This window comes from Xiphophorus maculatus, chromosome 17 (genome assembly GCF_002775205.1).
Source record: "Xiphophorus maculatus strain JP 163 A chromosome 17, X_maculatus-5.0-male, whole genome shotgun sequence".
NCBI classification, from domain to species: domain Eukaryota; kingdom Metazoa; phylum Chordata; class Actinopteri; order Cyprinodontiformes; family Poeciliidae; genus Xiphophorus; species Xiphophorus maculatus.
In genome coordinates, this window is record NC_036459.1 from 8,834,231 (window position 1) to 8,857,627 (window position 23,397).

Here is a 23,397-nt window from a genome sequence, read left to right on the forward strand (position 1 = left end):
TGCTAAGTTTTTTACTACTTGTGTTTGCTTGTCCTTATAAGCAACTAAATGATAAATACTGGCATGATGCAAATTGTAAAATGAACAAAGAATGTCTTTGGTTTTCAAAGACTTAAAAAAAAATTTGTAAGACAAAACATCAATGGGGCAGCCGTCAGCATGCAGTTGAAATCTGAAAAAGAAAAACTGTGCAAACAACTTTCAACAGAGTAAGTGATTTATTGTTGGTCAGCTATGTGTACAAATAAAATGCAAAGTTTCAACAATCTGTTAAGCATTGAAAGCAAAATAAATACATTCATAATTCACGTCAATATAAAATATGTACAAATTTTTGTCCTCCTGGTTCAAGTGAGAAAAAGCCAAAATTATGCATCACAACCAGACAAATTAGAGCAAAACATTGGAAATTTTAAATAAAACAAAAAACTCTTCAGACTGTTTCAGTTTTCTGAGGGTTCAGCGGAAAAGATGAGTTTCTCATCATTTGTGATGCTGTCCACAATTGAGGACAGACGCAGGAGGCTGGAGGACGCAGAAGACTCACTGGTCACTGAAAGCAAAGAAAAGTGTGTTACTGTGTTTTAATCAAAAGACATATGAAACCAGGGTAATATGCTTGCATGGTGTACAAAAAGACATAACATTAAGTAATTTTTAACTGCCAAGGCACTATGTCAGGAAAAATTTACAAAAATCCAACATTTGGTTTGAATATAACTCTGTTATTTCAAGTTGGCATTACACTTAATGAAGAAAACTGCTGCAAAGACTAGCTTCTTGGGGTTACATAATGTCCACAACAACAACTGATTGTTCGGCTTTTGCAAACATTTCTAATATTTGCGGAGGGCAGAGTAAATGTAGTAAAACATGCTCAATAACTTTAAATAAATGCAACAATGCATGGTGCACCAAAATGCATTTGCTTTCAAAAGGCAAAATGTCAACCAAAGCTTGTTTGACAGTGAAGTCAATCAATCAGTGTACACAAATTCCGCTTTAACATGGACCATTAACTTCTAATTAATTTGCACAATGGTTGAACAATTGATTTATATGTACTCTTTGTTTCTGCCTTTATTATGATCAACACTGGGAGTACTGCACATTGTGGGTCTATTTGTGTAATTGTCCTGGATACATAACCTCTATTGATAGAATTATTCAGACAAGAAAAACTACAGTAAAAGTGGGCTTTTAGCTGTCATGTTCTGTCCAAATTTAGACCAAAGACATTGAAAATGAGGCCCATAATACACATTTTGATGCAGACAATTTCATATTGTTTACTTAGAAAGCATCATTGTCTTTTCTATATCTGTTTGATGAAATTTATATGAATTTATATAAGTAGAGCAGAGCAGGACATAGCTCTTCTTCCTTTTGGCCCATAAGCATTGATCTTTTGTAAGCAATGGGATTTCTGTGAATTCATTATCAGAAATCTGTATCTATCTACAGCAAACTGAAAAATCTCAGGTATGTTAGAAGAAAAAGAGAGAAATGAACATACCAGAGGATGACTGAGAGCTAGAGTGGTTTACAAATATCTGAGATGTTGAACAACTTAAAGTCATAAATGTTCTACCAATATGAGCCCATACTATAACAATGGAACATTGTTCATTGTCCTCAAAACTGTAAAATACAGAAAGTTAGGTATGGCAAAGTTTAAAAGGTGTCACTTGTACCCTCATCTGCTCCTGTAAGATATAACTTAGAGACAAAAAATCTTGGCAACATAACAAAACATTAGGTGCAGGTCCACAAATGTGATCCAAATCTAAGGAGGATTAGGACCATTAAACACAATTTGAAAACAAAGACAATTCCGACTTTAATATCAGAAATCTGATTAATGCATCAATAATAAGTGTGAAGCAAGAAGGGGGAGAACTAACTTTCTGGAGGAACGTCAGATTTAAAGTGTGTTTTTTACGTGGCCAATGAAAGAATATAAAACGATGTAAAGAAAACATCTAAATGTCCAGATCGATATCTCCTGCAAATCCCACTGGCAGTCAATATTTTCAACTAGAAAAATTCAATTCATGGAAAAGGCAACAATGATGCAACTTTGCTAAACAATTTGTGTCACTTGCAAAAAGTGAAGAAGCATCATCTGTTCAATGATGAAACTATGAAAACGATTGATTATTGGGTTTGCATCAGCTCAGACTGCCTCACGACATTTCTGAATAAGATCTGCTTTTCTCTTTTGGCCTGCAGATGGTCACAGCAGTTAGCTTTGCCAAGCCTGAAAGAGATGAGAACCTGCACATTGCCAGTTGTGGCAATATTTAGTTCATTAACTGCTAATTGCAAGAAATTGCTGACAGATGTACCTTCTCTCTGGTTCATTGCTGCATTGGAATGATCAGCAGAGGTCCGCCAGGTCTCAGAGGACTTCTTCCATTCATACTCATTACTGGCAAGCTGCTGAAGCAAGACAGAAAGATTTTACTCATCCTACCCGTGAATAAATCTAGAATTCCTAAATGTTGGTGACAAGCTCAAATAAGTAAACAATACATAGTAACAAAACGGGCAAAATTCCATTTAAAGTTCAAGTACGGACTTTGATGTCATTTGAAAGTCATTTCATTCCCCCAGGCACAATTTGGAGCAGATTTAGAATATCAACTGGACGCTAGGAGGAATTTTCTCTGAGGCGAGTGAATCTGTAAAAGCTTACATTAAGCTCTTTGGTGTTCAAAGAAGTTCCGTTTTGAATTTTCTCTTGGTCATCCAGAGTCTGCAACAGGTCCTGTAGCCTTTCAATGTAACTTATGGCGCTGCGTAAAATCTCCACCTTGGGTAGTCTCTGGTTGGGATTGGCCACGGTCTTCTTTTTTAGCGCGTCGAATGCTTCGTTGATCTTCTTCAGCCTTCTCCTCTCCCGGAGCGTGGCGGCCTTGCGTCTGTCTGTCGGTGCTGACTTTCTCTTGCAGATCTTGCAGGCCCACATGAGGCACTGGCCCTCGCAGTGTGACTGGAGACCCGGAGGGGCAAGCACATGCTCTTCTCCGCTGCTTTCCCCCCCTGTCTCCGACGGGACATTATCTTGGCCTGGGGACAACGGGCTGTCATTGCTGTTAGAGTACAGAGGAGAGACCCCTGTGATGTCTATGTGTTGTAATGATCCATGATCTGCTTCCTCCAAGTAACGCAAATCACTGAAAAGATAAGTGCTGGTCTCAAAAAGGTCCATCATATTGTTGCGTCCTTCTCTCCGTTTTGACAGTGGAACTCTGGCATTTAAATAGAGCAGTGGAGACACAGTCAACAGACTTATATATAGAATGTGAAACTCTATCCAACACTGGCTGCCACACTGCAACAAGCATATTAGTTTTGAATGGGTCTCTGCTGCACACTGACTTTGTGTTGGGAATAAATACATTGAGGCATTCAGAAGCTATTAAAGAGTCACCTCAAATTTCATGACAGGTGCTATAACTAAATACATCTGAACAAAATGGCTGCATTATAGTGTTATTTAACGTCTAAAGGGAAACACAAAATCTGTTTCACTTTTCGATTTTACTTTATAGGAGCAACTAAGGTGTTGTCATGTAAAAAAAATGGCTTAAATCATATCTTTCTTTGTATGACTTAATGGTATTTCCACTTTTTTTGCAATAACGCAATTAACTGGATGTTAAAAGCCAGCTGGACCACTTCAAAGTGATATAGATCAGGGATAAAGGGAGGGGCAAGAGGAAGGAATGAACAATTAAAGTGTCCTTATAAGAAGGACAGAAAGCATAGTTTTCAGAAACTTGTAAAGCTGTTGTTCGTTTGTAAAATTCTATTAAAATCTAACAGAAGGCTGAGTCAAATTTTTATTTGCTTTGGTACCAATTTCTGATTCTTTTCAAACTGATTTTCAGCCACAACATTCTACTGAGACTTCTCCATTAAAGGCACAATGATCTTGTTATGGCTGCCCATGCAGGTTGAGTTGTTCTGCTCAACCTCGGTGTATCATTTTATACTGTGGGCCACAGAACAAAAGTTTTTTTTTTTACTTTTATGATTATGTTATGTCTTTGAAAAGTGCTGAAATTCACAGGATACTGGCTAAACATGCCTGACTTTCAACATCTTTGCTAAGGTTATATTTGGAAACCAAAGGGCTGGCTGACATGGAGGGAAAAATGTAAAGAATTACCTCTGATGTCAAAGACAAAGATATAAATGGATACAGTCCACGTCCATTGGTTTTCATCTTCTGTCATAATGTAGTAAGGGAAGGACCTAAATGCAGACATTGACAGTGTCTAAAAACAGAGTTCTTTAACAGTGAACAATATGGAGAAATTACAGGGCAGATATGGAAAAGCTGTGCCAGAAGGAAAGCAGGAAAAGAGAGCTGAATTTAAACTAACACAGATCTAAGAGAAAAAAAAACACACAAAGAACAGAACACAAGAACAAACCAAAAACTAAACACAAAGGAATAAAATAATATGACAATACCTTTCTAACAATAAAGGCATCTTGCCAAAAGTGCCAAGATTTATTGAATATAAAAGAACAACGAGGAAATGATCAAAACACAAATGAAAACCAAAAAACCCACAAGGATTTTAACACTTTCTATTTTGAGTTGTTTATCTTTGGTATAACACCTGGTATTTTTCCAAGGTTCCACAATGGATTTTTAACTACAGAAATACAATTTCAATCAGTGAAGCATATTTTTTCTATTTCTTTAAATGTAGATAACTGTGTTTCAAGCACAGTTAAGATAATTTATTATTGTGCCTAAAACAAATTTGTTATTTCATATGATTAAAAATTAGTAAAACAGATTGTTAACATCCGGGAATTACAGCATTTAATCATGGCATCATTCTTATTACTTATTAGGAAGCACTTTATCAAATTCTGAGACCTAGTACATTTCAGGATGGTATAAGAATCTTTGGCAAACTTAGAAATTTTAATTTCTGCTACTAAATGTTTTCCGTTGGAAAAAAGACAGTGCATTTCTTCTTTGGTGCTTTTCAACCAATAAGAAATGAATTTCCAACCAACTTCCTGGTAAATATAGACAGGAATGTGCAGTGTCAAAACAGCTTTGCGAAATGTGTGCATAGGACATTAAAAATAGAAACTTGCCTCATTCATTTTAGATCAGAGAAAAACATAAAAGCATCCGAGAAGGTGACGTATTGCCTGTGGCATATTTGTTGCAACCTTAAAGGGCTACAATTGGAAACTTCACAGGCAGGAATTTGAGGGATTCCTGCTTCTATGCAGCTGCATGACCTTGTGCATTGAAATAAAACAAGATCAGGCAACAGCTTTTGAGAGAAAAGCCTATTTAAGTGGACTGAGAGCCTCAAACATGGGTTCCCAAGGAGGAAGCTTCTGAATGAATCAAATGTTAAAAATTCTTTAATGTGAGAGACTCTGAGCAGTCCCAATCACATCTAATTTTGGTTGTTGTAGTAACTTGTGGTTTTGTCAACAAGTGTTGACAAATTGCCCATCAACTTGAACATAACGTGTCCGCTTTATAGGTAAAACTTTATAGGTAGCACTCCTCTTTTCTACTGTAAAGAGGAGTTCCACAGGGCTCATTAGGATCCCTGCACTTCACTCTCTGTGTCATTCTCTGTAAATTTCAAAAGTGCTCATTCACCTTTTAAAAGATATCATTCCACTGAATAACAGAAAACCAGTAATCATTATTCAAAGTTATCAATTATGAATTATGCAAATATTTTTGTGCTTTTGAATCTATTTACATAAGAAGATTTTTTGACATATTTTGAGACAAATGTTAGAGTAACAACCCAGCAAGGTCTTATTATTCCCATATTCTGGGGAACCTGCACTGCCAGTTGTGGGAATTGGTTGCTTTGACTAAACATATATTTCTTCAAGGACATTTTGAAGCAACCTTGATAGAGAAATTAATGTCAGTTAATGTTCGCCCCAATAAACCTCACAACACCGGAGCATATTTAAATGCAAATGATACAATTAATCAACAACAACATATTAGAAGTAAGTTAATTATATTCTATTTGTTCTTAGGGGTTTTTTTGTTGTTGTGTGTTAAGAATTTAACCTCATTGAGACATTTCACCTGGATAAAAAAAAATATCTACACACAAAAAGTTGAAACTGTCTTATTTTTACACAATTACTGATAGCGCACACATTTTACATACAGATATAATTATTTGAAATCTCTGCACTTGCTCAAAAAGTATTGAATGCTTTGGAATGTACACTATATCATAAAAGGTAAATGTAATGGATATTTTTCAGGCATGAATTATTCAGAAGTGCATACATTTTTATGAAGCATTTTATGTTATGAGCTTGCCAAGCGACATAAGACAGTTCTCTTGAGAGAGCATTTTAAGTCTGTGTCTTGTCAAAATGAACTATTACCTTCTATGCTGCTGTAAACAATAACTGCTAGCACAGCTTCTTATTCAGTTTCCTATTAAAAAAATACACTGGCATGTAATTAAGATGACAATGAAGGAGTGATGATGAATAAAGTGGGTTACAAATAGAAAATGGTTTCAAATTAAGTTTCATGTGAGATCAAAATCGACCTTTATTATCCTGTGGCGAACTTAACACATCTTTGAGATTAATAGAGTCTTGTCCCTGCTGTGCAACGACTGTGTATTCTCTCTCCAGGGCTACCCTGTGCATTCTGAGCCTGATCATAAATTTACCGTCAGTGCCAAGGGGTTGACGCTTCAGCTGTCAGGAAGAATCATGGCGTTATCTGGGGAAGAAACTCAAACTGGAGGATCCGGCTTCTTTTGGAAAAAGGAGTCAGAGAGGAGAGCAGAAAGTGTAAATCAGTCTGGAGTTCAGTGAGCCACAAAGCTGGCACCTCTGCATTACAGCTAACGGACAAAGTCTAATACAGTGGAGTCAAGTCAGTATCTGTATCTAAAATGTCTACATGAAACATGGTGTTTATGCTTATCCAAAGTAAATTAAATTGTCTCGCTAAAAAAAGCATAAAACACAGGACAGAAAGATGAATGTTTCTAAAGCTTTTGCAAAGAAAAAAATTGGCAAAGTTTTAGAAAGCTATCCTGGTTCTGTCCAAGGATAAAGACATTTGCTTACTGGCACATCTCTGTTTCTCAAATTAACAGGTGCACCGGAAGACACTTTTCATGGGGGCTTTACCTAAACAATCTGCAAAACCCATTGTTGCAACAGGAGATTCCCATTCCTACAGATCCAGCGAGTGCAGGAACTTTAGTCATGGCAGCTATTAATCTTCTGCATTAACGCAGCATCAGCAGCAACTAATAAACAAAAACTACTGAACAATAAGAGCAAATTTGTAATTATCTGGCTGAATAGTTTCACAGAGACTGTATTCCCAGTTGCATCCTGCATAAATTAGCATAATTACCTAAAGGCAGTTTTAAATAACAGAACAAGTTTTAAATCTTGGGTGCGGCTTGTTTGGTTTTAACTAAGAAGTGGTTATTTTTTCCAATAACCAGACGTCGCCACATTTTAGAATCTCTCGAGTTATAGTCTACTAAATTTCTCCACTCATGTTTTAAAGTTTAATTTAGGAATATTTGAATCCAGCACCCTCAAATCCCCCAACCTTCTACTTCTGCAGAAAAACAACATTTTCTTGCAACAATGGTGACAACTCTTTTGGAGTATGTGACTAAGTGTAATATAAAATTATTCCATTCTAATAGTAGGTGCATGTCTAGAGGTTGTTTGACTGGAAGGTGAAAAGAGGAATTGAAAAAAAATCTATATGTGAACTTGGATTTCCTAAGAAGAAGCCACACAAATTGTTTGCAAGTTGGTGATTTCTTTTTATAATTCAGTTATCTGAAAAAAAAAAATTATTTGGTCATAGAAGGTCATTAGTCTGCTAATATTTGGGCAGGTTAAAGCAATCTGACAACATGACAGTTGTTTTCCGCAAAAATTACCTTGTTCAGGGTCAAAGGGGGTTGTTGAGGCCTTTCCCAGCTGTCATGGTGCTACAGCTGTCATCGGACTGTTGGACAGGTCGAAGGTCCATCACAGGGCTTGTATGACACGGACAGAGAAATTCAAGATTGAAAGAGACTTAAGTTAACAATTTCCTTCCATAACAAAAAGCAAAGCAACCGCTATTATATAAATGGTTTTAAATCCTGCATCTGCTGGATACTTCAGATTGGCTTAGGATTTTATTCTTTACTGAATTAAATTGTGTATTTTTTATTTTTTTTAATTCTGGTTGTATTAAAATATAAAGAATTTGACTGGATTACATGTAAGTGAATTTAAATTGGATTTGATTGCATCTTTGTTTGTTGTCCTGAAACTGTTGTTGTTGAAGAAGATCCTGCATTCAAATCACATCCAGGATATGAAGATGCATTGAGATTACATTTTCTTGTTGTTTTCTACTGTTGCCAACCTAATGCTCAGTGTGAACAGATGGAGTTCCTAAGGTTAATAATTTTTTTTAACACTTAGCATTAAAAACTGAATTCGACATCAGGAACCAATTTTAATCTCTGCATCTGAATTTATATGATTGATCTGACTAATTTGATTATGTATTTCAGAATTGCATCTGTTCATTTTGCGAAGGGCCTTAAGATTACATCTGTTGCGAATGCTGGTATATAAATAAACTGAATTAAAATGGAATAAAAACACTGAACAAGCATTTAATAAAGACTGAAGCAGGATGTACAACTTACATGACACTGACCAGAATTCCTGACCTCTACAATGTAAAATATCTCACTTAACCTAAAATATTAAGTGAGATATTTAAGTTACATTCTCAGAATATTTTTGCAAGAGTCTGTTGAAAATTCCACAATTTTGCCACATTGAACAAATCATATTAGTATTTGCCAGCTAGATGCCAGGGTTCCTTTAATAACTCTCTTTAGCACTTCTCAACAGTTCATGCAAAACCTCCAAGCCTATCATGTTCTCCAGCATCTTATGCTCTGTATGCACATGTCACGTCCATGTGATTTTTCTCCCTCACAGGGGTGTTAGAAGCAGGATCCAGTTAGGGCTGCTGCTGACATGGGGGTCACAGAAAGAACTGATAATTAACATGAACTGTAGGACCACCTCAAGCAGACTCTTCTTCTCCCCCCAACCTTCGCCCTGTTCTCCCACCTCACTTTCTACCATTTCAAACACCTCCTTCACCCACTCCCCCCCTCCATGTCCTAACAGCATGTCCTGTCTCAGACAGGCTCACTGGGCTGCTGGAGAGGAAATGCTGAGCACCGTGACGGACACACAGCATATAACCCAGCTCCACACCTGGGATATGAATTAGCCAATCAGGGGTTAAGTACTCTGGTCATGGGCCTGATGACAATACTTCACCTGAGATCACACCCTTACGACCTGCGGGGTCACCGGACCTCGGACTCAGGCTGTGAGGAGAGGCCTGCAGAAAGTGGATCATGTCTCAATACATTTATGAATCATAGAAAAAAGGTGGTTTTAAAACAGACTGTAAGAAAATGAGGTTTTTCTTTTTTTCCTGTTTTTTTTAGCCTTTAGGGTGCTAAATTAATAAGCGAACCATAGAAATATTTATCAGTAATTTTCCTTCTTTCCTCTGTTTTTATGTGTGTAAACATACATAGCTTCTAAACTAGACATAGCAGTTTATAAATTTTGTGAATAACTGTATAATTTTTACATTTTCAGAATTTTTCACTCCTTGTGAAGGAATTGATTTTATAATATTAACCAGATGTTCCCTTTTTATGGCTGTGTGAAGCCTTTGGTTTGTGACACATCCGATGGGTTCTTTGTTTCTCGCAACAAGGCTAAAAACCATGTGTTGAAATTTAAAGTGGGGTTGCAGGTGTTGTTTTCAGGCTCACTTTCTGACTTAGTGACTTTTACTTTTACATACAAACTATGTGGTCTTTCATGCACAGTAAATCCAAAAACACAATGTACCTTTGCTGAAAAAAACTGGGTTTTTAACAGAATCAGTCTCATGTTAGCTGAAAGTTTTTAAATGGAAGCTAGATTTTCTTGAAAAAGCCTTCAAGAAAAAGGCTTTTTCTTTCACATTACCATCACAAACTTGATGTACTTTATTGGGATTTCATGTAATCAACAATGGTTAATGGGAAATAAAAACATAATGTACTTTTTTTAATCTCATGTACTCTGACACCCCTAAATAGTAATAATTCCAGTTCAACCTCTTCTCATTAGTAAATGTTGTCCAAGTTTGTCGATATAAATCCAGGTGTTTTGTGAGGAATTTTTTGGGGTAACATTATTTAAACAGCCAAATTGATAAAGATTTACCACAATAGATTTGCAGTGTTACTGCAGAAAAAGGTGGCTCTACAAGCAATTCACAACTACATACACTTTTCAGATTTTATTTGTACAAATTGTTGATCATTTACCTTCATCTTCACAATTTAAAAAAATGCATACCTTTCACTAGAGTGTAACAAGAATTCAGGTAAAATATGCTGAATTTTGCTTTTGTAATGTGACAAAATGTAGTAGAGTGTTGGAAATACCGTTGCGAAGCATTGTAAACACAGAGATAATGTTGAGGTATAATAGATGTTTATAATCTCCAGCCTTTTACTAATAAAATAAATGCACGACATGCTTTGATTTTCTCAAAAATGTTGAGTACCTTGCTCTGTGTAGTTCAGCGGTGGGGTATCAACAAAAATGATCCCCAGTTTCTGTTCATTAATCATTCTGCCACAGAGCTCAACTACTTAACCTATAGCCCTCCTTTTACAGACAGCAGCCTTAAATTATGTGGCAGGAAATGAGAGATTTGATAATATCATGAACTGGATATGCCATTTCCTTCAGCAGAGAAGGTTATCAGTTATGTTTTTAAAAAGCTTTAAAACCCTTTGGGCTCCTGGTGCATTTTTGGGCTTTGCCTGAAAATGAGGATTTCGTTATCAGCTTCAGACCACTTTGGTGGAGACTTGGAAATGCACCGAGTTTACTTTTTTTTCATACACTATCTGAAACCTCTCTATTTCTGTGCAACACCTGCTTATTGTGACAGTCGTTCTGCATGGAGGAGAGACAGACAAGGCTAAACTCTTGAGCAAACAATGACTCCTCATTTTAGGGCAGCAGGAACTAGGAGACAGTGTCACAGGTCTCACTGCCTGCGTGATACCATCTTCTAATCTGTTCTGGCTTGGCTTACTCAAACTCACAGTCCAGACTCTATGGTGGTCAAACAAATCAGAGAGAAACTGTCTCTGGAGCTAAGCTAACAGACGGCTCCTCTCACTCGTGCCCTGAGCTGTATGGTTTAGACTGAAGGCTTGGGTTTCAAAGGCTAAAGAGGAGGAGGTGGGGGACTGATGGCATCTGCCTTCTCTCTGTCGGATGGAGCAAGGATTCTGTTCAAAGGCACAGCAGCTCAAGTGCATCAATTAGCAAGGGAAAGAGCTCGCTAACTTCCCCAATCACTGGCAAACTCTGCGTGACCTCAGACCATTACATTATGAGACATGATGATTGTGTTGCATGCTGGTCAGGCAATGTCAATAGCCCTCTTGCAAATGGCCCGGTAGTGATGGAGTGGCTTAAAGGGTTGTTCCTGCAAATGGACATAAAGAATAATAATAACCATATTTGGTTTTTTGAAGCCACTCTTAAGAGGTTGGCAGATTTTTCCAGCTGTTAGCATTTCTGTCCCACCGTTGCTTCAGTTGTAATAAACACCGAGAGTGACCCTTTGCAGCTTATCACCTGACATCCAATGGTAATTTAGTTTGGAGTGATCTGAAGGCCACTCCTGATTGATTCTGTCCTCATTCGGAAGAGTGATGGATTACCCTCTTGCCACTCGGTCAGTTTGGTGTTGTACTCCTGCGCCCACCAGACAAAGCCACTGATGGGGACTTAGAGGGGCCACTGGCCTTGACCCAGCAACAGACGATAGTAGATCTTTTGTCTAGCCCAGTGAGGTGAGGCATTGACCCCAGTGCTCTTAGTGCGTCTGGCCCTCTATCCATCTTATATTAATGCACTTTTTCAAAAGTTAAATATCATGAGAGGCATTTGCTTTAAGATACATGCACAAAAACTTTGGAAGCCGAATCTAAATCAAAAGAAAAGTGCGCCTTTGATGTTGCAGCCTGTAAATGATATGATGAAGCGACATTATCAACAGCATCACGCTGCCTTTGGGAGTCAAGGATGTCGCCAGCGATAATACAAAATGAATCCGGTCATCAGCAAGTGTGACTGCAACCATGGCAACCCCCATGACAATGATCCACCAATATTATTTTTTCCTGAAGCGACTGAGCCTAGAACAAAGCGAGTTTTGTTACATTGAAAAAAGACTACAAAAACAAGAGGAGACCTTTGCTTTTGGGGGGAGAAAGTACCCAACTCCAGGAGAAACTAACTGGATATTGATAAATGTCAGTGTTGATGAGCGAGAAGAGTAGGACTGCTGCGCTGTAGAATTGGTTTTATGGGGGTATATCATTAAAACAACAGATGAGGCCACAGAAAGTGCTGAGTGGAGGTGATAATATGATAGCCATGAAGCCTTGTGGGGTTAGGTTTAGAAAATTCAGAATCATTCCCTATATAATGAATTGCTAAAGGCTGGGTCTGTTATTGACATGTTATAAACTCGAGTATTACCGTATTTGAAATTGGTGGTACATAAGGTTTGAGGCATTGGTGAAGCAGACAATGAAAACATTGTTTAGCTTAATGATGGAACGCTGGTTTTTTTAATGCTTTCACGGTAAAAGACAAAGAACTGTTGGTTCCGGTTGGGTTTCACTCTGAATGGATTTACACCTCTGGATGTTAGATAAGGTCTGCGATGTTTTTACGCACTTTATGCCACATGATTACCATCAGAATGTCAAGTCTTCAAGTCATTCTCAGTGCACTTCACCCATATCTTCTGTAGCCTATTATATTGGACTGGATCATAAATCAAAAACGAATAAAAAATTTAAACTACCAGATTGGTTTGATCTGAAAACCCTTGAAATGGACTCTTCCCTTGTTACTCAAGTATTGGCCCTTTGCAGGTGACGTCACTCTCTTCGAAACCCCGCCCGTTCCGCCATGACAGACGTCAGAACAACCTATGCGCTAATGCAAAACCAGTAAAAAAAAACGCACAATATCGCTTTTATTTACTTTAATTTGCAGGAAAAAATGGTCACAGGGTGCTGCGCGGTCGACTGCACAAACAAACAACGGTGAAAACCAAACTTTTATTATAAAACCCGAGGAAAGATTCGGCGGCGATGGATAAAGACCGTCAGCCCTCGGTGTAACCGCGGATTTGCAACGAACACTTTTTACAAGGTAAAAAGATTAACGTTCATTTAATTTATAAGTATGTAAGATTTGAAAAATATCAAATATTGCATTATGGCGAAGGTACGCGTCTTAACTGTCAGTAACCATGGAAACAGTACTCCACCGTCACGTAGCCTAGCATGTACGGAAAAAAAGTGGTTAGCTTCTCTCTTTTGTACGTTTTTAAGGCTGGTCCGGTTTAAGGGGAGACGCCCCTTAAACATGACAGTGATATTAATCATGTAGTGTGAATTCAGGCAAATTCGGTAATTTTATCAACACGCCAGGAGGGATGAAGTACGGGTCGGTTTGTGAGCTAGCTGTTTCAAGCTCCTGTCGATGAGCCCCAAACAGGTACGTTACGCTCAAAGACAAATTAGCTTCCCTTGAACAAGAAGATGCCATGAATAAACTGGCAAAAACAATTTTGGAAAGTTCTGTTCAACACTCCCGATCCTCATTTCCTACTTCCATCATGGCGCTTCAAATTATTAAGTGACGTAGTTGCAAATTGGGTCAATATTGTGATTACATGAGCAAAACGTCTGTGAAGATGGAGAAATTTATTAAAAATATTGAACTTAAAAGATTAATGCATGTTATGGACCAAGGAAGCAAACAGACAGGGCAACACAAGGAAACAGTTACAACAATAAAAATACAGGCGCATAAATATCGAGGATTGTGATTCCTGACAATGAGAAGGTGGTTGATTATTTATTATTTAACTCCAGGAGCTGAGCAAAAACTCAGGGAAACAACTAATTAGGGTTAAAGTAGATAATTTAACAAGTAAATTAAAGTGCAACTACTTATTTACTAATACAATACATAATAAATTATGACATTGAGCACCAGAAGTTACTGGTCTAAGTCTGTTTACATTCAGACCACACAGTAAATCATTAAAATGCATTTTCATCCAGTTATTTTTTTGTTTGTATGTCTGTTCTAGAAAGATCTTTTTCTTTTGTACTATTTAACTTGAATAAAATGCTGCTTGCAAATGTATGAACATTACCAGCAGAATTTTAACATATTTAAAAATATGGGTTCTGGATATCTATGTCAAATAAAGCCAAATCTTTGACCTGGTTATTTACGATCCTTTGACCTTGTGTGAAAGCAGCAAATAAAATGGGATTTAAAATTGATCCTTAGAATGTGGGCCATCCGTACGTGTGTGGCCCCGTAAGAAAATCCAGAGATTCTCACTTTTGACACTCGCATGAATTATTCCCAACAGGTTTTGTATCCCCATCCAAAACCTTTTTGACTTTTTGGACTAACGTTACAATCAAAACAAAGAAGAAATTTATTGACTATTGACAGTTCTGCATCTGCAGGAGATCGACTCAAGCACATGCAGAGTTTTGTCGAAGCGCATGTGCATCATCCTAGTTCTAGAAACACAGCAGTGAATTGAACATTTTATTTCAGGAGGTGCATCTTTGCGGTTGCATGCAGACCTGGAGCAAAATGCAACAAAAAGATACACACACATACACACACAAGTGGTCAGAATTTGAAGAGCGTGCCCAATGTCATGCATTTCACTGGGCATGAAGATCATCACCACCTGTTTTATACTATAAAACATCTTGTATTACTGTTGTGGAAGTTATTGGAGATTGAATTTCATTGTGTGTTTAAAAGTGATGCAGGTGCATACAGGAAAATGGTCAGACGGATGTGGTATTATTGATAGAACGGCGGCGGTGTAAGCTTTATTCATTTCATGGTCTTATTGTAGGAAGTATTCAAGGAGGGATGTTTCACAGTAAACGAAGCCCAACAAATGAAATAATGACTCCAGAAAGTGTCTTTTACTAAAAGAAGCTCATCTGCTCTGAATGCAAACAGAACATCAGATGCTGTGAGAAAAAGATTTTTTTTCAGAGAAAGCCCTTGGCTGAGGTTTTAGTGGATCGTTGCTCTTAATGACTTAATCCAAGTTCAGTCTCAATGGTCTGAGCTCTTTGTATGTGCATATGAGACTGTGTAATCCTCACAGTGAGATGGGAGCCCAGAGCTGACCTCACTGTTTGGTTTCACAGGGTCTCCGGGGGCCAGGGGAGGTTCTGGGGCTGCTTTTTGCTGCAGAGCAGTCTGAAACACTGACATGCAGGCCAGGGTCCACGGGGACCGCCAGTCCCCAGATCTTGTTACCGCTGGGTTAGTCACGCTCTGTGAGATTTATGTGTGGAACAGTAGTGAGGGTTTGGGTTGCACAATACCACCAAAGTGTCGCGATGCTAATCCTCGGCAGAACTGAACTTCCAATGCCAAAGATGTGTGTGTAATAGTTCAGAAAAAAATATATCAACTTCAACTGAGTTTACTTATTAACTTCATTTATTTCTGCTCTTGAACACAATTCCTCTTGGATTGTATCACTAATGCAAGAAATGTAGAGTTTGATTACATTCACTGTTCCTAAATTGACTTTTTTTCCCATTGCTTCAAACTGCCTCCATTCGATAAGAAACATATTTCCCTAAAGTTCCTTAAAAGTTTAGGAAGGTAAGTGTGAAATTCTTGTCTTCACACAGTTCACGAAATTGGAATCGTCATATTTTCTAAATACCAGATATTTCTGATAAGAATAATTTCACAATGAGGGAAAAATTACAGTTTTCTGCAAGCAAGATTATACCTACCAAATCTACTAAAATGTATAAAACTTTAAAAAATTCACTACGGTACTGTAATTATTAGATTTTTTTTTAACAAATGTGTTCAATACTCTAATGGCAAAACACTCCACTCTCAGTTATTGAGCACTAGAGTGACATGTAAGAAATAATGTTGTAATTAGGATAAAAAGATGCCTTATGTTTTAATTTTTTTTAAAATAATGCTGACCTATAGCTGATATCATAGTGAAATGTTTGGTCAACAATTTCCTCTTAATTTTCTCAAGGTAGAAAATTATGCTATTTATATTAAAACAGTGATTTAATATCACTGTTACTCTTATGGTGGATTGATTTTGGTAGGTGTTACATAGAATGCAGTTATGGTTAATGTTTTCTATAGTTTCTATCTTTGTTTTAGTTACATAGATGGTACACCAGGCCCAGTTCTTCTTTCTTAAACAGAATCATCTATTACTGCCATTTATTTTGTGCATTCTGTTTGTGTGATAGAACATAACCTGTGTGATTCTGTGCTTTTGGTGCCATTTTTTTAACCCTGTTTCGTTCTTGTTTTGCTAATTTGTACATTACGAAAACTACAACAAAACACCTCTATAACACCTTAAATATGTTTTTGGTGTGAACAGCTTTTAATTTTCAGCTCATCTTTTATTTTAGTTCTTCACAACTTGACAGTCTCCCGTCAAGCTGTTTTGGACATAGATGAATTTTCTGTTTGTGATTTTAAAAATTTTGCAAGATTCCACCTGCTTCACCTTGTTTGTTACCCTGTCATGCCACTAAATCTTTGATACTATTTGTATATTCATCCCAATATCTACACAACTTCTGAATGTGGCTGACTTTTACATGACTGTTTTATGAAAAGCCCATCTTGCTGGCCATGTTTTTCCTTTAGATGGCTATAAAACAACTTCTAGGCTGATTAGTAAACTGTAGCAAGGTAAGAAGAGTTTTGGTGCAAACATATGAAGAATTGTACTGAGCAGATGTTAGAGACCTAAAACGGTATTTTGGTTCATTCTCCTTCCAGACGTCCAACACAATTCTTATGTATTCAGATTACATGTAATTAAACAGTTGAGTCTTTATTGCAGATTTTAGCAACAGTCCAACAATAACAAAAAACTTAACTTAAGTTTATGTGAAGACCACACAGCAAGACAAATGGATCTGTGGTGGTCGTTTTTAAAGATAGCACTTGTCCTGGCTGACATTTGGACAGGCCACTAGTTAATGTGTTGTTTCACACTGTTTAGCCTTGATAGGGTGGGCTCGTGGTGTGGATGGAGCCAAGCAGGACCACCTCCCTGGTGACTGACCCTGGCTGCTTGGGGCAGGCGAACAGGTGGGACAGGACCCCCCAATACTCAGTCCTGGACCCCCAGTTGGGAGAAGATACTCGTCTTTCCTGATGTGTATTTTCAGGTAAATGTTTTTTGATGCATTTAGTTAATTTTGGCCCACAAACCATTAACTTAGATGCATAGTATCTGCAGAAAGAAGTATCAGACAGCAAATATTGACTAAACAAAAGCTGAGTTATAACATCTCAATCTTAATGTGGGAGGTTTTAGCAGCCCTATGCTACATTGCAGAGACATAAGGACTGCACCCCCCTAATACACACGCACGCACACACACACACACCTCCACACCCTCCTGCATGAATGCAGACCACAAACAAGCAGCATAAACAATGCTGTGAGCGTTCCTTGTGTTTTATCTCCTCACCACCCACAGTTTACACCAGTAGGGAGCTGAAACTTTGCGCTGCCCTGGGTTCATCTCTGACTCCCCTAACTAATCACCATGCCCAATCCTATCACAGAGCAGCGCTCCACTCATTAAGGCTTAACCACCCTCTTGCCAGTCAGATTACCCAAACAAAACTGTAGCTTTAAACTTCTTTTAGACAGTATTTCAGTTTCCCACAAACCAGATTCTGTTGTAAGCTGTAAAAAAAATGGCAGCTTATTCTCTATGTTCGCCACTTTGGGGGATTTTAGATGTTATTTTATAAGAGCAGCACCGATGACAGAGACCCTATTGCTCATTTGGACATTCTTTGTGAGTGACTTCCTTTAGGGGTCGTGTTTGAGTTCTGAGTCATTTCTTCACGGCTCTCAAATGAAAGAAAATAAGGATGATGAACAGTAGAGAGGAATTGTCTCATCTCAAACTGGTGATTCCCCTTATTTTCCCTCTGCTCTGCTGTCTAGCACTGACCTGCTTACTCATGCAGTACCTCCTAGCAAAACAGAGCATTCCCATATTCATAGCGTAGAATTTAATAATTAACAACATGCTGTTTCCAGAGCAGATCTTGTTGCTCCACCTACTCTTACTGTTCCGAACTGAGGAAGATGAAAGGCGACGGCAGCGGTTGTTGGTTGTGTCTGTCGGACATGTTTTTCTTGATTCCTCCTCTCCATGTGGTCCCCCCAGACCTGCTTTCACAAACAGCCTCCTGGCTCAGGGGAGAGGTAGCGATTTGAATAAGAAAAGAGGCTCGACTTGGTAGCAGAGTTGGTAGATGTTGCAGCAGAGATCTCCCCAGGAGCATTCAAAGCTTACGGCATGTGTACAAATCCCAACAACATGAAATCAGTTGATGTATTAAAATATGCTTACTTAGTCCCACCAGAAGCATAATTCACTCAGACTGACACACCAATACAAACAGAAAACCTTTCCTTCTCAGGGAAGTACTAAGTTTTTTTTGTTGCTATGATTAACTTTAAGTTTAAAGTTTTATTTAAATAAGTCATTAATTTTCTATGGTGGGGTTTTCATTTATATTTTTTAAGTAGTTAGAGCTTCTTATCAGACGTGAAATTACTTGGCCAGATCTCTTAGATGTAAATCATGTCAACTGGTTCACCTTCTTTCATGTTCTCTGCTTCAAGGTTATATCAGTTCAAAAAACACAGCGGAAAGTGTACCGTAATAACTGAAGCAACATAAAAATCAACAATACAGTGCTTTCTGACACTGATATTCATAAGGAAACCAGTTCAGTTTTAGCTGAAGGAAATGTGATAAGAGAGGAGATTCTACATGATAGTAACTATTGCAGCATTAAATTCAATATAAAAAGTATTGAACCAATATAGTGGACCCACGATGTTCTCACAGGTCAGGCCTATTTTCATTTTCATACTTCAAACACCAAATATACCTTAATATACATTAGTCCACACAGTAGAAACCATCTTAGCACAAACAGAGAAGCTAATATCTACACTCTTCCTTATTACCACTCTTGGAGGTACAGCCAATCAGCAGCAAAGAAAATAAGCGGTATCTTAGATTGGCTTCTTTGCAAACGAGCCAATAGCATGTCAAGTAGCATCATGCAAAAAATCAGCAAATAGGTGAATTTTTCATTAATAATTCAGAGTTACATTCCACAGAAAAATATACCAATATGTGAATCCACAAACTGCAAACTTTTGAGTTTAGATAGATGATTGCTTTGGACTTAACTGTGCTGTAATTAGATGTGTGATCTGGATCTATTCTTTCGTCTAGGTAAGATGCTGACTGCACACAATCTCACTATATAGACTTAAAAATACTAACATTTCAGTACTATTAATATAATTTTATTTAAAATAAATTCTCATATAACAAACCTATACTAATTTTTACAATAAATCTCTTATTTGTGTACTTATTTTTTGATATCCTAAAACAGACTAAGCTAGAATGCTCTGAGAAGGCTTGATCAAGCTAAAATTGCTAATTTTCACTGCTTAAAATAACTTTAAGACCTAGTGGACCTAGAGTATTGTAGAATAAATCACTGGAGAATGAATATCATTTTCTCTATTAAAAGAGAAAGAAGCAAGATTTTAGACAGATTGCTTGTCACTGCTGTCAGAAAAGTTACATACTAAACTTTCTGGCAGCCTAGAAGAGATAGAGCATGACAGTGAAGAGCTGTCAAGATCTGGGAAGTAATAAAAAATGTGTTGTTTTTTTTTGGATGCATCTATGTTAGCGGTTAGATGGTGAAAGAATTTATGGTATAAGTTGTATTATTTCCTTACATAAGTTGCTTTATTGTGAAGTAAAGTTCATAACTGATAAATAAGACACATTTGTGTAAAACAGTTATGTATTTACTTCTAAAAAACAGAAGTGGTGCCAGTAGAGCAATAGAACACACAAAACCCATCTGGACATATTCCATATATGCTTTATTATTTAAATATGAAGCCAGCTTAAGTAACAAAGTTTTCTGCTTCTGGATTATTTGCTGTTGTTAATGTATCTAATTTACTTTATTTTATTTATTATAGCTATCCTTGGCTTGGACGAAAATAAGTCAATAAAACTTATGCTAATTAGTCAAAAAATCAATCCATTCACAACCACAGAAACAATGTAAATGTATAACTGTCTATTGTGTAATGATGCAATGACTGCCTGTAATTTCATGCAAAGAAGTACAGATACAGTTCTCTTTCTTTGCACACCAGCCAGATGCATTTTCTTCCTCTCTCCTTCAGGCATTTATTTGCTGCTGCTTGTTGCTTGTTTTCAGTCTGGCACCATCCCACCATCCACCTCTAGGCTCTCAAAGGAAATTCACTTTCCTCATGAGTCCCAGTTTCTAAATGAAAGCATAACAGCAAGTAGTGATGAGCTCAGAGCATAGTTGCCAAATTCCAATTATAATTTGTAATAAAGTGTGAGCTGTCTGACTTGCGTGAATCACTCGCAGGCCTACGGCTGTTACTGGCATGCATGAAATCCAAACCACTGATCCCTTCATAACTCATTTCCTACTCGTTTACAGTTTCACTGATTCTACTTTGGATTATATGTAATCTATGTTTATATTTAACCTTATGTTTACATAAATACTTCCAGGTTTAATTTAATAATTATAGAAAGTCAAAATCTATTTGGTTGAACTATGTATAAACATCAAAAACTGTCATCCTTCATTGGCATTTGATTTCAGCTGGAAGTACACTTCATTGTTCATCCAACAATATCAAGTTTTCTTGTATTCAAGTTTTTCAGGTATTTGCACTGTTGGTACAATCTATGATTACATTGCTTAAACAAATCATGTTTTTTATATTGGAAATAATGCTACCTTTCAACTATGACTGAGCATGGAAAAATACTAAATTGTACAGCACCACAACATATTTTAGGTCCTATAGCTGACAGTCTAGGTCAGCACATGCATTTGCAAAACTAAAATGTTTCCTCTCCGTTGCACCTCAAGTAGACTTTCTGATGCTTTTTTTATTTCCCCAGTGCTTGTGGCAAATGAAGCCTAAATTGGTATTTGATTAAAAACCTTTGACCAAACATTGGTCAAAGGCTGGAGGTCAAATTTAAAATATTTATTTTTAAATTTTCAATAATTCTGATAAGTTACATTACTAAAATGTTATTTTTTTTGTAGCACATCTTTTGCTGGGTTTGTATTTGTCTGTTGTGTGTAGGGCAGCAAAAGGCAGGGAGCAAAATGAGAAGCAAGAACCATCATGGCATTTATGTGTATCTATGTCTAATGACGATGTTTCTTCATAATTTACATTTACATACAATATTTACATTAAGTACACTCTTTATCGACACAAATATAATGTTTTTAGATTTCAATGATTTAAATAATTTATTTAGGCTGTTCTTTATCCAAGTATGGAATGATTAAACAGCAAACAACTACAGTGGTTTTTAAAAACAACACTTATTTGCACAGGTTTGTGCACACGGTGCATTTCAGAGCATAAAGAACTTGCTTCAGTATAGTCACAGTCATTTTCAACTGAGTGATCTGCTTGTTTTGTACATTCCTGAACTTCCAGATCAATTTTATTTCATTTGAGGAGGTAGTTTGCGTAAGACTATTTAAATTTGAACATTATTGGGTATTGTAACAGGACAATGACCACAAATATGTATCAAAACCAGTTCCAAGTCATCAACTTCAGGTGTTCCTACTATTTCAGTGGCTACAAGTGGATACAATCCAACACTGAGGCATCCAGACTGCTTCTACAAATAATTTGGGTGTTGTTTGGAGTTGTAGGATAATTTGGGTAAACCTAGTCGGGTCACTTAGAGTTCACATAGAGTGGTTTGATATATTTCAGTTTGTGAAACACCCCCAAAAATGTTTAGAAGCACTCTTTCAACATTTTAATAAAACAATAAGACAGTGTGCACGTTTGGATTGTGTGCTACTGAAACCATTATGGCAGCACTCAGACATTCTTCTTTCTGCAAATAGAGTATAAAGGTGATTTGCACCAGTACAGCCCTGGCTTTATGTCACTGCAAAGATTTCCCTTCGCTGCACTGTGCCCCTCAGAGTTAAAGTTACATGATGAATGACGGGGTAATCAGATCAACTTTCCAATGCAGTGAGACACCGCCGCCCAAGAGACAGTGCTGCAGGAGGAAATGTTTTGCGATGAGGCCAAAAGGACACCAAGATAAAGATGAAGCATCTCAAGAATGTGAGACTCAACAAACACATAACTGATCCAAATCATGAGGCAATTACTCTTTATCTCTCAAGAACAATTCAGCTTTCATAATCCAGTTATCAGAAGAAGAATATGAAAAAGTGAGAGGTGACGTTGGGGGGTTGGTGGGCTGATGGGGTTAGAAGGGGACTGGGGTTGTCTCTGCTCCTTGGAGCCTTCATTGAGTGCTTGATGGATGTTCTGTAACCAATGGAGAAGGAGTGCACCCGTAGCCGGGGTAAGCACACAATCTTCTCAGCAGATTAACTCCCATTGATTTATAGAGATTTACTTCAGGAAAGAAAACAGCTGGCAAAAGCACAGATACCAGAACTGGCAAGGCATAAATTTAGCTGGAGAAAGGCCAGCTCATTTGTTAAAAAGATGATTCCTAAAGTGGATACATGATATGATTATGCAATAGGTGGTTCAAGATGTGAAAATCAACAGGATGTCTTAAAAATCAGAAAGAAACTACTTTAAAAAAAATGCTGAAAATATGCATTATCTCAGTAAAAAAGGTTTTTTAACATGGATGACATAATTCACTACTCAGGGTACCATTCCATCATGCAAAATAAATAGGTTTTAGAAAACCTATTTATTTTGCAAGTAAGTAACAGAACTGTTACTTGCATATACATATACCTCTCTGTTGCTAGAGTTTAAGCACTGTAAAAAGAATATGACCCACTGGAGGTTAACACTGATATCAGTGAGTGCTATTCTGCACTATTAAAGGGTTATATCAATCTAATCAAAGAAATCTGGATGATATTTGATCATCTCTAGTCAACATTACAGATGCTTAGCTTGTTAAGACCTGAGCTGGATTGATCTTCATTTAACCCGATATTCTTTAAAACAGTGTGAGATTCAGATAACCT

General features: G+C 37.3%; 1 protein-coding gene across 2 annotated transcripts; it reads right to left on the reverse strand.

The window, feature by feature from the left end:
- Positions 1-213: 213 nt before the first annotated feature.
- On the reverse strand, positions 214-3,253 carry myf6 (myogenic factor 6). Of its 2 annotated transcripts, none has more exons than XM_005799967.2 (3): positions 2,699-3,253; positions 2,349-2,439; positions 214-553 (listed from the first exon to the last, which is right to left on the reverse strand). In XM_005799967.2, exons 1-3 carry the CDS (start codon positions 3,215-3,217, stop codon positions 444-446), a joined length of 720 nt encoding a protein of 239 aa, XP_005800024.1. In that variant the 5' UTR covers positions 3,218-3,253; the 3' UTR covers positions 214-443. The 2 variants fall into 2 exon arrangements, with proteins under 2 accessions (XP_005800024.1, XP_005800023.1); XM_005799966.2 differs by having other exon boundaries at positions 2,349-2,442.
- Positions 3,254-23,397: the final 20,144 nt, after the last annotated feature.

Excerpts from the sequence above, each read along its gene's own strand:
- myf6 (XM_005799966.2), bottom strand. The coding sequence starts at position 3,217 with ATGATGGACCTTTTTGAGACCAGCACTTATCTTTTCAGTGATTTGCGT. Across the intron at positions 2,443-2,698 it reads TGAACACCAAAGAGCTTAAT|CAGCTTGCCAGTAATGAGTA; the intron begins GTAAGCTTTTAC and ends GTCTTGCTTCAG. Across the intron at positions 554-2,348 it reads AGCAATGAACCAGAGAGAAG|TGACCAGTGAGTCTTCTGCG; the intron begins GTACATCTGTCA and ends CTTTGCTTTCAG.